The following is a 22,709-nucleotide window of genomic DNA, read 5'->3' as shown; positions in this document are numbered from 1 at the left end:
GCAGGATTCGGCCCCTTGCCACACCTCTGGGAAAAGTCAAAAATGGTTGTCTGAAAATTTCTACGACTTCACCAGTCCAAATGTTTGGCCTCCAAACTCCCCAGACCTTAACCCCATGGATTATTTTGTATGGGGCGCAGTTGAAAAAGACACCAATCGCACTTCCAGTAATACAAAAGCCCAGTTAATGGATAAAATTAAAACAGTTTTTGCGGCCCTTCCCAGGGAGACTGTAGCATCAGCTTGTTCGAGGTTCCGAAGCAGAATTGAAGCTGTGATCGATGCTAATGGTGGTTATTTTGAGTAAATCTTGTTGATAGTATTGTAATTAACTCTGCCTGTAATGTTTTTTTGTCAATTCATTAAATTTAATAGATACAAAGAAGATTTTCTTTTTCCTTACGAAACTGTCAAATTTATCCCGAACACCCTGTATATATATATATATATATATACACACATACAGTTGTTTGCAGATGATATAAAGTTGGGGAAAGTTATGAGAAGTAGAGCAGATGTTGTACTTTGCAAGATGACCTAAATAGACTGTCTGAATGGGTGAGTGTGTTTGGCAGGGGGGGGATCAGTTTAATGTTGCAAAAGTGTAGGGTTTTAAAATTTGGGATGCAGAGTACAGGATTGGTGGGGGATATTTTGGAGGAGGTGAAGGATTTGGGGGGGGGGGGGGTTGTGGCAGAACGACTTGAAATTTCGTGGGAATTTTGCTGAAATTGTGAGAATGGCACTGGGTTATGGGAATGATGAGGAGAACACTGACATGTAGAAGTAAGGATGCTTTGATTCCATTGTACAAGACTGATTAGGATACAAATGGATTACTATGCTCGGATTTGGTTCCCAGGTTTTCAAAAGAATGATGAGATGTTGGAGAGGGTTCACAGACAACACTGATGATTGACTAAGTTGGTTTCTTAGAATGTGGAATAAGAACAGATTGAGAGAATGCAAAGTTCAGAGCCTAGCAGATAGAAGGAAGAGGGGGGGTGACATGATCGAGATGTATAAGTTGATGAGGGATAATTACCAGATTAGCATGGATGAGATTTTTCATAAAATATCTAGAGACTGTAAGAATGAGAGGCCATCCCTGGAAGCTGTATAAGGTATGTGTGAGAGCAAGGGGATGAGGAGTAGATTTTTTTGCATGAAGAGTGGCAGGTGATCGGAATGCATTGCCTGAGAATGTGGTGAATGGATTTAAGTTAAGGTACAATGAACTGTACATGTGAGAGTAGGATCTCCCATGATAGTCTCTTGATTTCTATGTAGGTCTGTTGATGATGTCTTCAATCTAGATCACCTTTATTATTTTCATTTCTTCTATTAAGATGATTTTATTATTTTTTTTTTGAAAGTGATTGCGATATTGCATTGACATGTTTGTTGTATGTGCCAGTGCAGACTATCTTTCATAATAGCTCTAATAGTCAGTTTGTTCAATTCATAAGTGCATGCAATGTCTGCAAACTTATCTTTTTCATGTCATTTAATAAAATCCACTTTAGTCTCCATTGTTACCATGCACCTCTTCTTACCATGAATGCATGTATTTATATTCTCATCACTTTTACATTTCTCAGGCATATTTAGAGTTTATATTTTGTTTTCAGTTAATACTTGCATAGGTTCACTGACAAGGCACTCAAGGTAGAAACAGAATGTCAATGGCTATGATTCGGCTGCACATCATCTTACCAAGAAATTCATCTGTTAACGCTTGATAGATGGCATTGGTAGTCTAAGGTGAAGTATTACAGCTGCATATCCATAAATCTGTGTAACTCGAATAAGTGTACATCAAGGACTTACTAGCACCATAGCTACATAAAGTCTGAAACTAATTAAACCACTTAGCCTGACCTCTTGTGGTCAGGCTAAGTGGTTTAATTAGTTTTAATAAAAATAATAAATGAAATAAACCAAAACTCAACATCAAATTAATTAATAAATAATTATATCAGCCAATCAGAAAATTTTTATTTTTGATATTTGCTTATGTTACTTTTAGTCTTGATACTTTATATTACTGCATTCAGTCAACGGTTGGTGTTGTATTTAGCCTCAAGTCCTTAAAACTGCACTAGTTCGACCAGCTGATTTTCTTTATTAAAGCTACTTCGACTTTCAAGTAGCCATTAGCTGATGCTATTATTTATTTATTTATCATTATTATTATTTTTACAGTTTATAAAACAGAAGTTTTTACAGTTTATTTTTACAGAAGATAACACACCAAAGTGTTATAAGTGTTAACTTCAGTGTGGTACTCTGAGGCTAGGCAATCTGAGAATATGCATTCTTGTCAGGGTTGTATATATGTGGACTAAAACTTGGTGATTATAACACCATCATTTTTTGTTTAAATGTGATTGTCAAAGGTCACAGGCCTTTTTAAATTTTCTTTTGTACCAGATTCTTGTGTAATTAAAATGTTGTGTGGCTTTCTAATCAGTTTTTATTGGGGGGGGGGGTGTCTGGTGCATGGTTGGAAAAAAGACCTGTTTTTCTCATGTTGGATTAGACAGATATAGTTCGTGTTTTTTTGTTTTTTTTCCTGATATCTACTGATCAGAAAGTATAGTTTGTGCATATAAACTCCTCTCACCACATGCAAAAACTAGGGATTATAAATATCCTCCAAAAAAGTGAGTGGTAACAATGTGCTCAAATGATACTGATCTAAAAAAAAAAAAAAAATCGATATAATAAAAAGAAAATTGTCATTATATAGTACGCCCACAGATAGGAGATCCTTCCATGCTTCTGCACATGTCAAAAGAAGGAGAATCTATTCCAATAATAGGGTAATCAATCCATACTGTGGGGTGAGTGTTTATTATTACATGCCAGAAAATTAACTTCTCTTTAATGATCATTGTAGTTTTTAAAGTGGTAACTATTTTGCTTGTATAACAGTTGGCATTTACATATAAAGCACGTGATTTTGCGTGTTGGTGACCAATTCATACATCGCCTTATTTCTTTCTCCCCTTCAACATGAATTGACTCTTCTTGGCAGTCTGCCAACTTGAGCTCTCACTTCTGTGGTCGGACAAGAAGATAACACACCAAAACAAAAATTATATCAGCAAAGCTATATGTTTCTCTTATATTAAAGGTCTGTTGGGAAAAAAAAGGCAGAAATCTAAGGAAGTACAACATAAAAACTACCTTTAAACATCCTACAAAATTAAAGTGCTTTATTTCTAACCTAACTCTCAGATCCATAACTTAAAACTGGTTTAAACACTGTTTTGTATACCGCTAGTTTGGTGTTTTTTATAATTACTCTCTTATTCCATATAAATTTATTCTGTTGGCTGCCCACCATATCAGCTTTGCTTATTCTGTTGTCTATTTCCAGACTTAACCTGCCATTTTCACTAAAATGTGTGCACGTAAATAGCTGCAATATTTTACTTGTTGTGTAGGATCTCTAATCAGAATGCAGCTGAAGTTTTCTATGTTTCTGCCTATTTTCATAGTTTTGGTTTTTTATTGCTGATTTACATGTCAAATTTGTTACAGCTGTTATTCAATTTAGTTAGAGAATTCTGGAGACTTTAGAAGTACCATCATCTACATGAAGCAAAGAGCTGATTTTGATATCACTGGTTCTAATATCAGGCCTAATGTCACTTTCTTTCATAATGTGATTCATATAGAAGATAAATAAGAGGAAATAATGTGCATCCTTCTCTTACCCCTGATTGTACATCAAATCATGCATCTGTATTTCCTTCAATTCTAACTGCTGACTGACAACTTAAATATAGACTGTATTGCTCCATATAATGTTCCATTCACTCCATATAATTTTACTGTTTTGAAAAGCTTTTCTCTGGATCCTTGTAATATGCCTTTTCCAGATCTACAAAACTTAAGTACAGATCCTTGTCACATTCCCATGATTTCTCAACTATATGTTGTAAAGTGAAAATCTGATCTTGACGATCTCTATTTCACCTGAATCCATCTTGTTCTTGTCCAAGTTTCTCTTCTGTAATCTTTCTCAAATTCTTTTCAAGTATGTTTACATAAATCTTATCTGGAACACTTAGTAGAGAAATTCCTCTGTGACTCTCACATACAAATTTATTCTCTTTTTTAGGAACTGTGAGAGCTCTAGTCCTGACCAGGCCCTCTGAATTACGCAATGTGGCCACTGCAAAACTTTTATACCTTCATACCTCCTCTGTTATATAGATGATATTTCTGGTCAAATATCATCTACCTCAGCTGCCTTTCTACATTTCTAGTTTTTGATAACTTTTTCTATATTGATATGTACTCCTCTTTGCATTCCTCTTGAACATTTTGTAGTACGGTTCTGTCACTTTTTGTTTCATTTAACAATCTTTCAAAGTAATTAATCCGGATATCTATGATATCCTTATCTTTAGTTTTCCTGTCACCATTATCATCTTTGATTCCTTTCTTTCCTCTATTTTCTGAGCTTTTTCAATAGCCTCCAGAACATTTTGCCATCTTCCTGATATTTATTTTACATACTCTTACTAAACAAAGTCATGGGAACATGACTTTGTTTAGTAAGAGTATCAATGTTTTCAATGTTTTCTTCAGAGTTTGCCACTGAGACTCTGAGTTTTGGTTTTTATTTTCAATCTGTTTCATTTTCTTCTTCAATAATGTTTGTATAGTCGAGTCCACATCTTACCTGTAAAAGCGGCTCAACTTGAATTCTTTTTAAAACTTTCTTACGTTGTATTGTTTTCAGTGTAATGTTCATTTTTATTCTGTTTTGGTCACTTCCAGTATCAAATCCTCTGTACTCTCTTGTATTATCCTGAACCAGTATGAAGATACGAGGGTGGTTCCATAAGTATCCTGCCTGAATGACTTTTAGAAGTGATGGAAAGAAAACATCTGTGTCACTTTTCAGCATAATCTACCTTTACTTCAACATGCTTTTCACATCTTTGAATTAAAATTTCTGCCCTTGAAAAAATAATCTGTACTTTTGTCTGCAAAATTGCCTAAAACTGCATCTTTCGCCTCATTGTTATCTGCAAATTTCCTTACTCAAAGGCCTTTTTTCAGTTTCGTGAAGAGTTAGTAGTCATTGGGTGCTAGATCTAGGCTGTTGGATGGGTATTCGATCTCCTGGAAGCCACATCCTTCACTGCAGCATTTGCATCAGTAGCCATATGAACTGGAGCATTGTCGTGAAGCAGGCAAATACCATGACTCAACATTCCTCATCTCTTCTTTATGTCATGCAGTTTGTGCAGGAGTGAAGCATAATATTTCCCCAGTAATCCCAAAAGATTATTGTTATGATCCTCTTAGTGGACTGAGTGACCTCGGCTTTTCTTGGTAGTGCTTTGCTTGGTTTGCCACTCCATTGATTCCCTTTTTGGAAAGAGGATCATAATAAAGGACCATGGTTCCATCCCCCGGTGACAATGGATTCCAGCACTTCTCTCTGATTCCCTTGAAAAAACTCAAAAAACTTGGGAGAACAGGTCACACAATGCTCCTTCTGAATTGAAGAGAGAAGTCAGGGCACTCACTTTGTACTAACCTTCATCATGTGAAGAATGCAAAAGACAGTTGTTATAGAAATCCCTAACAGATTTCGTTGAGCTTCATCCATCTGTCATTGAGCAGTTCCTCCTCAACTAGAGAGACATTTTCCTCAGTCATCACTTCCACAGGCCACCGACCATCACAAGGCTCATTTTGATGCTCTCTCTTCCTAGGCAAAATGTTTAGCCCATTCCTTCATGGTAGAATATGAAGAAGAAGCTTCCCCATAAACATCATAAACATAAAGTTTTGGTGAAAAACTTTATCACAGCGCAGTACTCAATTTTTAACATTACACCCACTTAACGTGCCACCACGTCTTAGTCAAACGGGTGCCTCCAACTGAATAACGCAGGCAGAGAGTTGAAATTGGCACACTAACCTTATAGATCAGTGTTTCTCAACTGCTTGGCCGTGGCCCAGTACTGGGCCCTGGCATCCTGCAATTTATCATTTTAGTTTTCTAAGCATTTTTCATGAATAACTATTTTATAGTGGAAATATTCTGAGGAGAATAATATTCATGAATGTGTTGAAAAGCTCAGACCCAAAATGCCTAAATAACATCTGTGTAGCAAATGTTAGTGACCAAGCCACGTATTTTTAAACATGGCAGTTTCATGAATTATCGTTAATTTTCACACATTGAAATCTTTCAACATTCCGGAAAGGGAATACCACTGTTTATGACTGGTCATAAAAATTGCCTGCAAGCTGATTACAACAATAGGCGACGTATCCTCTGTTCTCAAAACTGAACAAAATAACATTTGTTTTGCAAATGTCAGTGACTAATCAGCAAGGAAGTATAAACAAAATTTTTCCACTGAAATTGAAGATCAAGGTAGTCTGTATCCTGTTCTCAAATTTAGTAATACTGAATTCTGTTTCTTTGAAAGTTCATATTGCAGCATGTAAGTGCTTGTTTCGAAACCAGAATGCCGTGATTTTTTGAAAGTAATAGGCCTACAGATTTAAATTTTAAGTTGAATAAGAGATAAGGGACTTTGTTTAATTTTGGTGTTAAGAAATCTTGTATTGAAGATGCTTGTGATGTAACAAATAGTGATTCATCCACCTCAAGCCTACAGAGCGATCACCAGGATGTACAAAAGGAGAGGAAAACTACCAGCACACAGAATAAAAAAAAGTCTGCATTCACTCGTAAGTACATGGACAGCTATTTAAAATTTGGTTTCATACAATGCTCTGACACTGACCAATTGCCATGACCTCAACGTGTCATTTCTGCTACTGTTCTGGGAAATGAAGCTATGAAGCCATTGCGACTTACCCGACATCTTGACACAGAAACATTCTGATCTAGTCAACAAACCCATTGAGTTCTTTATGCATAAAAGAGATGCACTTAAAATTGAAAAGAATATTATTTCCCAAACTTCAATCACTGCCACCTCACTTTTGATGGCATCCTATTTAATTTCATTACAGATAGCTAAATGTAAAAAACCGCATTCCACTGGCAAAATAACTCATTAAGCCTTCTTTGATTGCTTCTTTTAATGAAGTATTAGGCCAGTCTGCGGCAAGTAAAATAAAAGACAACCTATTGTCAAATGATACAGTTGAAAAGCAGATATCTGATATGGCAGAAGATACAGAAACGCAATCGTTTAAAAAATTAAAAAATCGAAATTGTTTGCATTACAACTGGATGAATCAACAGATATTCAGAACAACAGCATTTTTCTTATGTATATACAATATATTAATCATAATGAAAGTGACATGAAGAAAGACATTTTAAGTGTTTCTGAATTACCTACGCACACTACCAGCAGTGAAATTTTCAAAGTTTTAAATGGTTTCATTGAAGAGGACGGTCTCAAATAGAAAAATTGTGTTGGAGTTTGTACTGGCAGTGCTGCCTAGTTTTTGATCAGGTAAAAGCCTGATCAAAAACTGGAGACCACAGATATGAAGGTTTCGAGAAAAATTAGGGGAGTGAACTGATGACATCAATAGCAGAATCATGTTAAAAATGAAAATATTAGGAAGGAACTTGATATTGCTAGCATTCAAGAATGTGTCAGCAGAGCTAATCTAAGGTGGTAGGGCTACTTAAATAGAATGAGTGAAGAAAGGTTAGCAAAACAGGTGTTTGATGCCAAGATGGCAGGAAAGAGACTCGGAGAAAAACCAAGGTCGATTAATTCAATCAGAAGTGCCTTTGATGCATGGAATGTTAGATATGACAGTATTGGAGTGCTCACAAGTAATGGATTGATTTTGAGGAAAATTGTTGATAGGAGATTTATAATAATGTAAACTTAATCATGTAGTGCTCTCATTGTAAACTGAACACTCTTGGGTACATATCAGGAAAATGATGACGATGACAACAACATTAGTGGTGATACATTGTGTAGTGTACATACACCACTTTCTTTGTGCTGTCTAATTGCTTCCAATCCCTGAATATCTCTGTGATAGATGAAATAGTGAAAGCATTAAATTACATTTAATTTTATCCTCCGATGTGCATGACCTGTATAATGAGATTGTTTAGATCTATCATTATTTGTCACATATCTAGGTCAGGCTTACAGTGAGTGTACCTTTAATCATTATTACTTTTCTTTGTGAGCAGACTTACTTGATGAGGAATATTTTCAATGCTCATTCCAGTGACCAGCAGATTCTACAAAACACAACCTACATTACTAGTTCTGCAAAATTTGCATTGATAAATGTGTTCCGTTGCATTGCCATAAACAGATATGATCCATTGTATCTGTCCACTTTGAGATGGGAGGTTTGCGTTCTATCAGTCTTTGTTAGGCAAGTGCATTTCATTCAGGAATGGCCTCTTGCCTCTTCTTTTTGTTCCACCCTTTGCAATGTCCCCTTAAGTATCTATCTAGTATTTTTTGACATGTCTCACTCTATCATTACATGCTTTCTTCCTTCTCTTCTTCACCAGAAATCTGCAGATTACATAGTCTATTCTCATAGCTGATATTGAATAGTATACTGACATCTTTCTGCTTACTTCTGCCTTGAATTTCCTCATCTCCTCAAAAAATCTAGTGACCAGTTCTGTACATTGTGTGATCAGGATTTGTCTCAGTATTTGTTTTGCTGTCTTAGACCACTTTGCAGTTCAGTGTCTCCTGAACTTCATCTTTCTGTTGTCTTTCAAGATGTCTTGCTGCCTCTGCTTCTTCCAGTATAATCATACCACTGTACTTGCTGTGTGCCTTGCCAGTAGAATATACATGCCCCATCTCTGAATCACCAAGTTTAAAACACCTCCCCCCTACTGTATTAAACTGTGATCCCTACTAATTTGTCCACTCTTCATTCTATTCAGATCCTTGTGAAAAGCTAGAATATTAGTACCATTCCTAATAATTTTCTTCAGATTCAGATATGCAAACAACTGAATATCTCCCCTGCAATCTGTTCACAGTATTGTTAACATAAAACCATTAAGAGTAATGGCTCTGCTACTGCATCTTAGGGCATCTCCAGTTGTCACATTTCTCCTCCTTATTATTGCTTGCTATTTGATATATCAGATTGCCAATCTGCTGGCTGATTATCTAAATCTATTCACTGCAGCTTAAAAAATCAACTTGTCATATGGCATCCTGTCAAAATACTTTTGTATAATCCATAGTTTATGCATTCTTCCCATCAATCATTCTTTTTTACAATGATTTTAAAATGTTAACAACTAAAATTAGACGGGCCTTAAACAGATCCATGCTATCTTCTATGCAGATACTCATCCCATCTGTATGCAAGCCCTTAATTCATTTTTCCTAAATATTAACTGCCACAAAAAATATAAACAGATTTATGATTAACAGATTAACTCTTCTAGTTACAACATTTGAGATAAACAGGCAGGTCAGTAGTGCTGTCAGTTCCATAGCTCAGAGTGCGATTTCACCCAGTCCCCATTGTTTTATTTAACATCTCTATACTGTATTATACAATGAAACCTGTGGAGAATTCATGACTAAACAAATACACGTAATAACCACAGCAATAAGTTTTAATAAGTAAATATTTCATCCTAAGTATCTTAGGACATCATCAGTACAGTTAATTCAAACAATACTAGGAATAAATTACAGTTAGGGCGCATGATTACAATGGAATCCCAATATGTGTGCAGTAGCATGTTATAGAATTAAATTAAAATATATATGGAGAAAAAAAAACATTAAAATAAGATAACATATATAAAAATTATTTTACACAATTTTGTATGTATAAAATAAATTTTATATATGTTATCGTATTTTAATGTTTTTTTTTATTTCTCCAGATATATTTTAATTTAATTCTATAACACGCTACTGCACGCATATTGGGATTCCATTGTAATCATGTGTCCTAACTGTATGTTATTCCTAGTATTGTTTGAATTAACTGTACTGATGATGTCCTAAGATACTTGGGATGAAATATTTATTTAATGATTAAGTTATTTTTGACCAAAAGAACTATGGAAAGGATTGACTTCAATTGGGTTTATATAGTCAAATTTATTTGAAACTAAGTAAGAAATACCAACAAGTTTCGCAAACTTGGCTGTTTGGCTTCTTCAGGGTAAAAAATAATAGATACAAAACAACTTAAACACTAAAACTGTCAGTTGTATTTGGTTCTTCTCATCATGAACAGTTTTAGTGTTTAAGTTGTTTTGTATCTATTATTTTTTACCCTGAAGAAGCCAAACAGCTAAATGGCAAAACTTGTAGGTATTTCTTACTTAGTTTCAAATAAATTTAACCTATATAAACCCAATTGAAGTCAATCCTTTCCATCGAAATATTTACTTATTAAAACTTATTACTGTGGGTATTAGAATTTCTGGAGTATTTTTTTTCTGCTAAATTTACACTACAGTATGAACCTGTAGAGACCAAAGAGAATAGTTTGTTGAAGCATGACAGACTTTTTTTTGGGGGGGGGGAATCATCTTCCCCAGACTACTTTTCTGGAATAAGCACCCTCTAACATACTGAAATTTGGAATACAGTATAGAGATGACTAAACAAACACTATACTGTATTCCAAATTTCAGTCACTTTCACTTACTCAAGCCTTCTCCTTGATGTGAAAATGACAACCTGTTTCACCAGAATGAAATATCTTGAAGTGATCACTAACCAGCTCTGTGTCATCTGGACCAGTCAATCTGATGCCTTCATCTAGCAAGGTCATTCGTGTATAATCTTTCTCCTCTTACTAATCATAGAAGAAGAAATGAAAGGATTCAAAGGAAATTTTATCTGTAATCTACACTGATTGTAGATTACAGATGTCATCTGCAATCGTCATTGTTAAATAATAAAGCGACATTAGATACAGATATTTTATAATCTTTACACCACTGAATTTTTTTTTAGCATTTCATTTAATATTTTTAACTTGATTCTCAAACATTATCATTACTTGTTATTTTTCAATACAGCCATGATCACATAGAAATCCTTGTTGGGGCCAATGGGGAGCTCTTGTTTTTTCGGCAGAGAGAAGGACTGTATCTTCCTACATTAAGGCTTCTTCATAAATGTGAGTATGAACATCGGAACTGTTGGAAATTGTGTCCATTTTAATTGCTTTCATTAAAATATATATTAGAATGAAATCTTTATAAAATAATGCAAAAATACTGTTTTCTGGAGATTTCTTTGTTCTGATCTTTATTAGCCTTTCAAAATACTGATGCTGTTTTCTTTACTCTTAATCTGATTACTATATTAGCACACACAAAAAAAAAAGCACCTCTGTTGTGTTTGATAATAGAAGTGCCTTCTATCAATAACAGAAATGTCTTTCTGTACTGATAGAAGACTTTCTGGAGAATTTTTTTTCTGCTAAATTCACACTATAGTATAAACCTGTAGAGACCAAAGAGAATAGCTTGTCATGCTTCAACAAGCTATTCTCTGTAGAGACCAAAGAGAATAGCTTGTCGAAGCATGACAGACTTTTTTTTTGGGGGGGGGGGATCATCTTCCCCAGACTACTACTCTAGAATAAGTACCCTCTAATGTACTGACATTTGCTTGGGTAACTCCCACTGTTTTTCTTCTCTGCAGTAAGCTTTTATTGGATCTCTTTAGAACTTGATACATCTTTCTCCTCTTCTAAAGTACCTTTCAATTGGGCCACCTCTAAAAGCAGTGATCCTGTTTTTAGGATTTTTACCAGTCCTTGTTTTGGACTATTGTGTTGACAGAAATGTAGACACAGTTCAGATCATGTATCTGAGGACTATTGTTTGTGTTTAGATCTGCTGCTTTTGCTATTGCTGGGAAATAGATTTTTTATCATATTATCATAGAGTTGCTGGATTGAAGTAATGCTGCATGAAAAAAATAATGCAAATAATGCCATATGATTATTATTTCATTTTATTGTTAATAAATTTTAAAATATAATCACTGGAACATTTAATCAGTTTTATTATTGATAACAGTAATAGGAGGGAGAGCTGAAAGTTTTGATAAACTGCTAGAACAAAAATGATATTAAAGCAACTGATATAACCACAAGAAAGAACATATCTTAAAATCCTTTAACCCCAATGTTTCATCAAATTGTAATAATTTGTTCTTTTTCTTTTAGGATATATAAGAAGACATTTCTGAGGTTTTGAAGAAATTCGAAGACAGAGGTGCAGGCCATCATCAAATTTTTCGTGTTGCAAGAAAAGTTCACAACTGAGATTCGCCAAACTTTGTGCGAGAGACTGTGCCCCAGTATATCCAACAGTTGCCAGATGGATAGCTAAGTTTAAAACTGAGTATTCTGAGATAACAGATTCCCCCCAGGTCAGAAAGACCTTTCACAGCAATCACAGCCGAAAACATCGATGCAGTGCATACCATGATAGACAAATACTAGCCAAAAACATTGCAAAGACTCTGTGGATATCTGGACATGCAGAAGTTCTCAGCAAAGTGGATCCTCAAATGTTTGAATGCTGACCAAAAGAGACAACGTTTGTTGTCATCTGAAGGAATTTTGGGTCATTTTTGAGAAATCAGGTGCAAATTTTTTTTCTCATATTGTGATTGTTGATGAAACATAGCTTCATCACTATGATCCAGAGACCAAACAACAGTGAATGGAGTGGAGACACAAAGGTTCTCCACGGCCAAATAAGTTCTGAATCCAAAATTCAGCAGGGAAGATTCTTGCCATTGTCTTTTGGGATATGGATGGTGTAATCCTTACTATGTACCCCAAAAATGGTGAAACTGTTACAGCAGCAGCTTATTCAACAGCTCTGAAGGAATTGAAGGAGGTACTGAAGGAAAAATGCTGTGGGGAAACTGGCAGAGGCACGTTACTTTTTGCAGGACAATGCACTTGCTTGCATTGCTCATGAAACCCAACAGACAATACACAACTTGAGCTTTCAATGTCTGCCTCACCCACCTTATTTGCCAGACCTGGTCCTATCTGACTATTTCCTGTTTCCAGATTTAAAGAAACACTTGAAAGGAACAAAATCTGCAGCTGAGAACTGGTTTGTGTAACAAGGGAAAGACTTTTTTTCTCAAAGGATTGCAAATGATGCAGGAGCATTATAAGAAGTGTATAACACTTTGTGGGGAATATGTAGAATGTAAGTTATGGTTCTACCGCAATTCTTTCATAGTGATTATCACAACTTTTCAGCACACCCTCGTGCATACTATAACCTCAGAAATTATTAGTAAAAAAAAAAAAATGGTGTAATGGCTTAAATAAGCCAATAAGAGAGAAAAGCATACTTCTTGACAATATTGATAAACTATTTCTGATAATTGGCAGGAAGAAAGTTAATCGCAACAAACTATAAACAAAAATTTATTTTCATTTTAGATTTTGTCTGTTTCTAGTGTTCATCTCACATTTAACCTCCACTTATCCTACCTCACATGGCTTGGAGGCAAATGGGTGAGTTGACAAAGTATACGAGAAGTGTATGCCTCCAGAAAGGCCACCCTAGGTATGAAGGTTATATCGATATACCCAGCCAACACAGGAGATGTTCTCTTGTGTTGGTTAGTAGCTCACTAGAGAATGCTTGAAAAAAAACAGTTGTTGAAAGAAATAAGAGTTTAAAAGACAGAATGGCTATATCAGAACTGATCCAGAACAGAATATGGAAAGTAAAATGAAAAGAGGAAATAATGAGAATTGGCACTTGGAATATAAGATCGCTGACAGGAAAAGAAGAATTAATTAAAGAAACTTGAAAATGATAACATTAAACTTCATGCAGCATCAGAGACAAAGAAAAAAAGACAAAGGGATAAAGCAAGTTGAATAACTATCTGTTAAAACATAATGAAGTAGAAAAACATGAAAAAACAACTAAAGGAGTTGGGATAATGATACTTAAGGATATAAGAAAATAAAGTTATTAAATATCATTAGTGTATATACTCCAGAGACAGGGAAACCAAAACTAGAAATAGAAGAATTTTATGAAGATCTTCAAAATGTAGTTTTAGGATTGTAAGGTTATTACTTCAAAATGTAATAGATAAAATAAATAATAATAAAAAAATATGTAATAATAGTTGGAGATTTAAATGCAATAATTGGCAATGTGGCTATTTGAGGCATATGCCAAAGATTAGGCAAAAAACCCAATTAAAAAAAAATGGAAACAATATTTTCAAAATATATACACTGAAAAGAATAAAAGATAATGATGTTTATGAGGAGGTAACTTTTGAAATAATGGAAAAAGATAGTGACCATTTAATGAAAATGGAATAAATTTGTTGTAGTTTTGTATGAATAATGGACTAAGATAAATAATACATACAAGAGGGCAAATATTAAATGTATTCTAACTAATAGAGAAATCATGCCAAAAAATTATTGATATAAGAGTTCTAACATCAGTAAAGACATCAAAGAATAAAACATAACACAATGTACAGAGCAGAACTATACCGGAAAAGATTATTACATAAAATGGAAGGAATAATAAGACAAAAACAAAAAAAAAAAAGTAAAAAAAAAAAAAAAAAGAATAGCTTTTAAATATACATACAGCAGCAGAAAAAGTATTAGGCAAAAAACCCAATTAGCAAAAAAAAAAAAAAATGGAAAGAATATTTTCAAAATATATACACTGAAAAGAATAAAAGATAATGTTGTTTACGAGGAGGTAACTTTTGAAATAATGGAAAAAGATAATGACCAAACTCTTAGAGAACTAAAAAATAGAAAATAAGCCGGAATAGATAAGATACAGAATGAACTGTAAAATATGGAGGGAAACAATTAGTCAGAGAATTATGTGATATTCTAAATACAGTACATAAAGAAAAATACCAATGACTAGCAGAAGCACCTAACAGATAGCACCAGCAATAACATTAAAATTATGCACAAACAATTGGAAATATATATATACTAATTTGATTGAATTATTAATGAGCAACAAGGATTTTTGAAAAATAGAACCATAGATTCCATCAATGGTTCTAGTATTTATATTAAAGCAAATAATAGAGAAATCATTAGACTACAACAGACCTCTCGATATGTGTTTTATCAATTTCACTACAGCATTTGAATGAAGACAGTAGTTAAGACATAGCCTTAAAAATTAGAAAAATTATAATACCAACACAAAAAAAAAACATTTTTGAACTAATTAAGAATATACACCCTATGTCTAAAATGAAACCGAACTTTTCGAAAATAGAAGGAACTAGTGGTGCCACCTGTTCTATCTTTTTGTTGTCGAAAGTGGCTACCTTCATTAGTATTGTGTCAACTGTTTATGACATTTGTTTCATTAGAAGCCAAGTTATGGTGCCAAGAGTGACAGTGTGTTTTGAAGAACAGTCGGAAAATGAATTTCAAACAGAGAACTGTGATTGACTTTTGTGTTAAACTTGGTAAAAGTTTTACCGAAATGCTTCACAAAGCATACGGTGATGAATGCTTATCCCGTACTCATGAAATCACATGTGATAATCCTTCTTTACATTGTACAAAAATTCTACTTTATGGTGGATATGACTTCCCATTGAAATGCACTAAATAAGAAACTACAGGGAAAGGAAAATACAGCAGTTTTGCTTTTAGAAGAAGTGATTTCATTTGAACAAAAATTATATTTGTTTGCGACAGACTTAGAGAAAGGCACATTATTACATTTTCCTACGTTGAAGAAATATCAACAATAACAAGCTGATAATAATTCCATAAATGTAACCTTTTTCAAAGAAATTGTGGTAAATATGCGATCTGCATTTAATGGGAGATTTGAGGAATTTAGAAAGAACAAGGCAACTATGTCATTTTTATTGCAACCACTTGAAATTAATCCTGCCGAATTAAATTTTTCACCTTTTGCTGGAATTGATGAGGCTGCATTTCAACTTCAGTTAGACGACCTGAAAACTCAGGATTTGTGGAATTCAAAATTTAGAAATCTTAAAGTTGACCTGGAGGAGTTGGAAAGACTTGCAATACAAAAAAAAAAAAAAATGGTCTGAAATAGAAGATCTTAAAAAGCAAGATTAGATTGTATTTGATACGTGGAATTGTTTACTGGACACTTACATTCAGTGATTTCAAACATATGCATTTGGACTTCTATCGATTTTCAGATCGACATATTTCTGTGAGCAAATATTTTCTAATATGAATTTTATTAAAAGTAAGTTGAGAAACCTACTAAACAAAATGAGTCTTTCATCATGTTTGAAAATGAAAATTATGGCATATTCGCTGCATATTGAGAAACTATCCCAAGCAGTTCAACAGCAGAAGTCATACTAAGATATTTTAAATTTAAAAAAATTAAAGAAATAGATATGTTATTGGATTTTATACATATGTTTTTGTAAGGAGGAGCAAATCTTTGTTTTATTATTTAATATTTAAAAATATCATATAATTTCATGCGACATGCCACCCCTGTGTTTTACAAGTATGATAACATGTAACTGTAAAAAATAATAAATAATTTAATTATAATATTTTTCAATGTAGTTTCTAAATTTAAAGCAGTGATGAGCAATTAAACAGTAAATCAAATACTCGGTTCGATCCACATAAAGAATATTTTCTTTTTCTTTGATAAGAAAGTATTAATTTATTTTCCATTATTTAGCTATATTTTAATTTTTTAACCTGCACAAATAAATCCACATGTAAAAATCAACATTCATAAAATAGATTTTTAATTAAAATATACTAATTCTGCTGAGGGGTGCTTAAGGGTCAAAGCTGTATAACTGAGAGGAGACCTCCACATAGCCTTTAAAGGAATGCGGAGAACCGACCAGGGCTTCTGACCTAATGTCCAATCCTCACCTTCTCGTGGTGCATCCTGTTGGGTATCTACTTTGATACTGAACGAACGAGGATGGGCTGGCAATTTGGGATTTAGCCGACCAAATTGTATTCTTATTGGTTAAACCAAAATAAAAAATGATGGTACAACATGACAAAATTTCATGCCGGCTGGGGCGTCGCCCGGTTAAACAAGGCCCCCGTTGTTTTCGCCAGGGAACCAGGGCGAACAGCGAAAAGTCAGCTACTGGAACAAATCTGAAAACAAACCCCAACTCAACATCACCAGAGTTAAAGATCGGTACTATCAACGTAAGAAGCCTGAATGGCAAAGAAATGGAGCTAGCTGAGGAATTAGATAAGTACCAGATCGACATAATAGGGGTGACTGAAACAAAAAAGACCAAAACTGGTGAGATCTTTCTGAGCAATAAATACAAAATGTTATATTCAGGCAATAACAATCAAGGAAAAGAAGGAGTAGCCATAGTATTCAACACAAAATACGAGGCTAATCTTCTTGAATGGCAGTCAGTCTCAAGTAGAGTAATGTGGGCAAATATGAGAATGGGGAACTGGACAATGAGACTTATTTGTGCCTATGGTCCCACAGAAGGTTCTACTAAGGTAGAAGTGGAGGAATTTTTTGAGGCTTTAGAAAAAGCAACTGACACAATGAAAAAAGAAAAGTTGGTCCTTGTTGGGGATCTAAATAGTAGAGTAGGAAATGATTGTGAGACATACAAAAATATTTTGGGAAAATTTGGAGAAAAGAGCAAAGCTAATAATAATGGCAAATATCTGTTGGATTTCTGCTCAGGACATGGACTGGTTATTACTAACACCATGTTCCAACATAAAAATGTGCACAAATTCACATGGAGAGAAGAGGCTAGGAATAAGAAAAGTCTCATTAACTATGTTATTGTTGATAGTGATGTTTTCTCCCTGGTGCAGGACACCAGAGTGTACAGAGGATTTGAAATTGGAAGTGATCACTATTTAATCTTGAGCAGGATAAAATTGAATTTCATATTGAAAAGAATAACATGTAAGAAAGTTTTAAAGCGAATAAAAGTTGAGCAGCTCTCAGATGTAAACTGTAGACTAAAATACAGAAATATTATTGAAAAGAAAATGAAAGAGTTTGAGAACAGGAATCAAACCTTGGAGATTCAGTGGCAAACTCTGAAGGAAACATTGATTGATTCTGCCAGAGAGGCATGTGGTGAGGTTGTGTGCAAAGATAAAAAAATCAGAACTCCCTGGTGGACACAGGAAGTTAAAGAGGCAGTGAAGGAAAAGAAGAAAGCATATCAAAAGTTCCTGGCAAATAAGTCAGCTTTTACTCTTACAGAATACAGAGACAAATGTAAGAAAGCTAAACAGTGTGTAAAACTAGCTAAACAAAAGTCATGGGAGGACTTTGGCAAGAATATAGAAAATAAATATCAAGAAGGTGGCAAAATATTCTGGAGGTTGTTGAAGAAGCTTAAGAATGGAGGAAAGAGTGCTGTAAAAGGAATTAGAGATGATAAAGGTGAAATGAAAACAGGAGAAAAAGATATCCTTGAAGTATGGAGTAATTACTTTGAAAAACTGCTAAATGAAACAAGCAGTGATGACAGCACAGTGATAAAAAACACTGACCAGGCATGCAGTCAGGAATACATATCCATACTTGAAGTAGAAAAAGCCATCAAAGGCTTGAAATGTGGAAAGGCAGCAGGAGTAGATGATATTCGACTAGAAATGCTGAAGTATGGTGGTATAAGAGTCTTACAGTGGCTGCACTGCATAGTTCAGAAAGCCTGGACAGAGGGACGAATTCCCGATGATTGGAGTAGAGCTCTCATAGTACCCATATATAAAAAGGGAAATAAAACTGAATGTGAGAATTACAGAGGTATTTCCCTACTGAGTGTTCCTGGCAAGATCTATGCAAGTATACTTGAGAAACGGTTGAGAAGAATTGTGGAAGAAAAGCTTGGTGAAGAACAAGCTGGATTCAGGCCAAATAGAGGCTGTCAGGATCAGATCTTCACTTTACGACAAATAGTCGAGAAAGCATGGGAATATAACAAAGATCTGTATTTAAGTTTTGTCGATTTGGAAAAGGCATATGACAAGGTGCCAAGAGAGAAGCTATTCAATACGCTGCAGTTATATGGTGTCAATGGGGCATTATATCAAGCAATACTTAGTCTTTATTTGAGTTGTGAGTCAGCAGTTAGAATTGAAGGAAGTACAGGAAGATGGTTTAATGTTAAATCTGGTGTGAGACAAGGATGTACATTATCCCCTCTGTTATTCATTATCTATATGGATCACATTATGAAGGAATGTGGTATTAAACCTGATATCAAAATTGGAGATGTTAATGTCAGCTCTTTGCTTTATGCAGATGATGTTATACTTCTAAATAAATCCGCTACAAGTCTGCAAGCTTCTCTGACTAAATTGAATAGCTGTTGTAATAGATATGGTATGAAGGTCAGCAATAAAAAGACAAAGACAATGAAAATAGGCAGAATCATTGAAAATGTCAACTGTGTTGTGAATGGAGAACCTGTGGAACAAGTAAAACATTTCAGCTACTTAGGCACAATTTTTACTGAAAATGGTAAACTAAATATAGAAATAGACAACAGAATCAGCAAAGCTGGTATCGTGGGAAGTCAATTGAATAAATTCATATGGAATAAGAAAGAAATTAGTCGGAACACTAAATTAGCTGTATACAAGACTGTGTTCAAACCAATTTTAACTTATGGATCTGAGAGCTGGGTCAGAAGTAAAACACTTGACAAAAGACTAGAGACCGCAGATATGAGAGTCCTGAGAAAGATTAGAGGCGTGAACAGATGGCATCAATGGCAATATCATATTAAAAATGAGGATATTAGGAAAGAACTTGACATTGTCAGCATCCAGGAATGCGTTAGCAGAGCTAATCTCAGATGGTATGGTCACTTAAATAGAATGGGAGATGAAAGATTAGCAAAACAAGTGTTCTCTGCCAGGTTGGCAGGAAAACGACCCAAAGGAAGACCAAGATATAGGTGGATTGATACGGTACAAAGTGCCTTAGACGATAGAAATATAAGATCTGATGAAGTTGGAGTCTTGACAAGTAACAGACTGATTTGGAGGAAAATTGTAGATAGTAAGTTAGTAATGATGTAAATTTTTTCATGTAGTACTGTCATATCCTGTACACCCCTTGAGGGTACATGGCAGGAATTTGATGATGATGATGATGATGATAATTCTGCCGTACAAAACGGACACTGTGGACCACACAAAAAACCTGAGAGGGCCGCATGCAACCCGTGGACCATTGGTTACTCATCACTGCGTGTGGCTCCCTAAATTTTTTTTTAACAGATATAATTTCAAAAATGGCTCTTCAATCCGAAAAGGTTGCCAACCCCTGCTATAGACTATCAGTATATCCATACAGATGTGCTGCAGACTTTTGTTTGTGTAAATTAGTGTAAACTTAAATATTCTGTTTCAGATTACCATTTTCGGTTGTTAATGCACTTATTTTGTGAGAACTGTATGATTAATTGCTTGTTTAGCATTTTATGAAGTATATGTAGTAGAAGATTTGCTTATATACTGTATCCAAAAATAGAATTATAATTTAAAGTTTAGCTATGTTTAAAATACATAAGTTAAAAAAGACTTACTTAGTTGGTCTAAACTCTGAGTTTTTACTGCTTTCAAGCAAAGCAGCATAAAGATAATGTGTAATGGCAACAACTTCTCTCATGACTGAAACAGAACAGGAAGTATCGTGCACACTGGATCATTTACGAGTGAAAAGAATATGAGTAAACAGCTGGATAGAGCTGCAGTAGTGAGAAAGACATACAGACACATATCTGTATCTGGAACAAATGAGAAAAAAGTTCCTTTAGTAGTGGTCTTTCAGAAAGAAAGATGGTTTGAAAGCTTGTTTGTTGAGCTGTTATTATATTATAGAAGTAAATGGAATAACAGTTGTGGAAGAATATAGGAATTTTAGAACTAGATAAATAAAGTTTCTCATATAGGAAGAGAAATGTTTATCAGATATTAGGTTCCATCAGTGCAGTAATATTTTAATGGTTGTTTCGAAGGATAAAACAAGTTGATACTTGAGTGTTCAGTCATTTTTCTTAGTAATCACTTATACAGAAGAGGAAAAAGTTCTTGAAGATGACAGTAGAAAGAAGAAACTTTTTTTGTGGGATTTTTCTAGAAGGCATTAAATGAGGAATGCTAGACAGTGTTTGAATTTGAAGATTTTATTTATTGGCAAGTCTGAACTTTTCGCATCACTAACTAAGAATAGGAAATCTACAGTTATTTTCAAGATAAAGTGGTTTTAAGAGAAGAACAACTCACTAATTGTCTCTATAAGATCACTGGTCTGGTTGGCCAAGTAGTTAGCACCTCTTCTCTTCAGCCGAGAGGCTGTGGGTTTGAATCCTGCCAGGGGTATGGATGTTTGTGATTGTCCTACTAACCGTTTACCACATGTACTGCTGTAACCTGTGTCTTAGCACAGTATAACCTTTGATGTCTTTATACAAGTTATTCAGAGTATAACATCTGCTTAAAAATATCTCTGATTTTGATGCCTGGTGTAATACTTGATTTCTTCGTGATGTGTTTCAAAGATGAATAACAGTGGAAATAGAATGCCATTAGGAAGTAAAGAGTGGACATAGAGTCAGAAGTTTAGTCTCTTCTCCACATTTCATGAGAATTATGTGGAGATTTTCTTTCAGCTTACTTTGCCCCTTTAGCAACTTCTGTCATTTAAGTGCACTCTAAAAATTTCGTTTATCTAAAAATAAAATCCTTTCTTGGCCTAGGGTGGTCAGGTGATCAATATGGTTTTCCAAAGTTTCTTCCATTTGTCTCTGTGGTATGCATAGAGAGGTTATACAAGTTCTTGGCATTATATTAATCATTCTGTCTGCCTACAGTATCTTCTATCTTGGCAACAACTTTGCTGTGCTTCCTCTCACTTGTACCAGTTAAGGAACTGCTCTTTAACACACAAAGCAGGCACTTTCATTTCTCACTACTATACAGATTCAGGAACCTAGTCATCTGTTAGATCAGTATAATTATTCATTTTGAACTCAAACACACACACATAAATGAATAAATAAATAAAATTCAAAAAATAACTACTAAAGATGTGTGTCTTCATAGACTTTCTGGTTTCTGGAGCACATATGGTTTCTTATTTCCATCTGCATCCAGTATTTTTTTTTTATTTGACCCATGTCACAAAGCTGCAACTGTTATGGAATAGTATGAAGAGATGGGTATTAAACTACTGCCCTGGCCTGAACAGAGTCCTGACCTCAACCCCATTGAACACCTATGGGATGAACTGGAGCAGCGGTTGAGACCCAGAGCAGCATGTCTTCGATCTGTCGCTGAACTCAGTGCTGCTTTGATGGAGGAATGGAGACAAATTCCATCTGATGTCTTCCTCAAAGGGTGCAGGAGGTGATTAAAGACAAAGGTGGACATACCTTAGGGTTCGCCTGCTGGTATCAATTGTAAATTGCTAAAGTGTCTGGACAGTTATTGGTAGATAGTGTAGATACTAAACAGGTGAGAAGAAAGTAGACATCCTTGCATAACTCCCTTTCCAATCTGAAGCCAATACATGTTCTTACTGTGGCTTCTTGCTCACTGTACAAGATAGCTATCAACATGATAATGTGTTGAGGAAAACCCATTATTTTCTACTTTCACAATTTCATATGCTGAACACATTGAAAAGCTTTAGAGTAGTCTGAAACACATTACCATAGGTAATC

The 22,709-nt window shown here is 34.6% G+C and overlaps 1 protein-coding gene across 1 annotated transcript in view; it reads left to right on the top strand.

Annotated features, from left to right (window-relative positions):
* Window positions 1-22,709, top strand: part of MCTS1 (malignant T-cell-amplified sequence 1 homolog) — a 111,137-nt gene that overhangs the window by 15,286 nt on the left and 73,142 nt on the right. The window contains exon 3 of the mRNA XM_090395929.1: window positions 11,024-11,124. Coding sequence (XP_090252055.1) covers window positions 11,024-11,124 — 101 coding nt within the window. The remainder of the gene's footprint in view (window positions 1-11,023; window positions 11,125-22,709) is intronic.

The sequence above is a fragment of the Typopeltis vanoorti genome, chromosome 7 (assembly GCF_054136105.1).
Source record: "Typopeltis vanoorti isolate ZY-2024b chromosome 7, IOZ_Tvanoo_1.0, whole genome shotgun sequence".
Taxonomy (NCBI): domain Eukaryota; kingdom Metazoa; phylum Arthropoda; class Arachnida; order Uropygi; family Thelyphonidae; genus Typopeltis; species Typopeltis vanoorti.
This window is presented reverse-complemented; position numbering and strand designations above follow the sequence as displayed.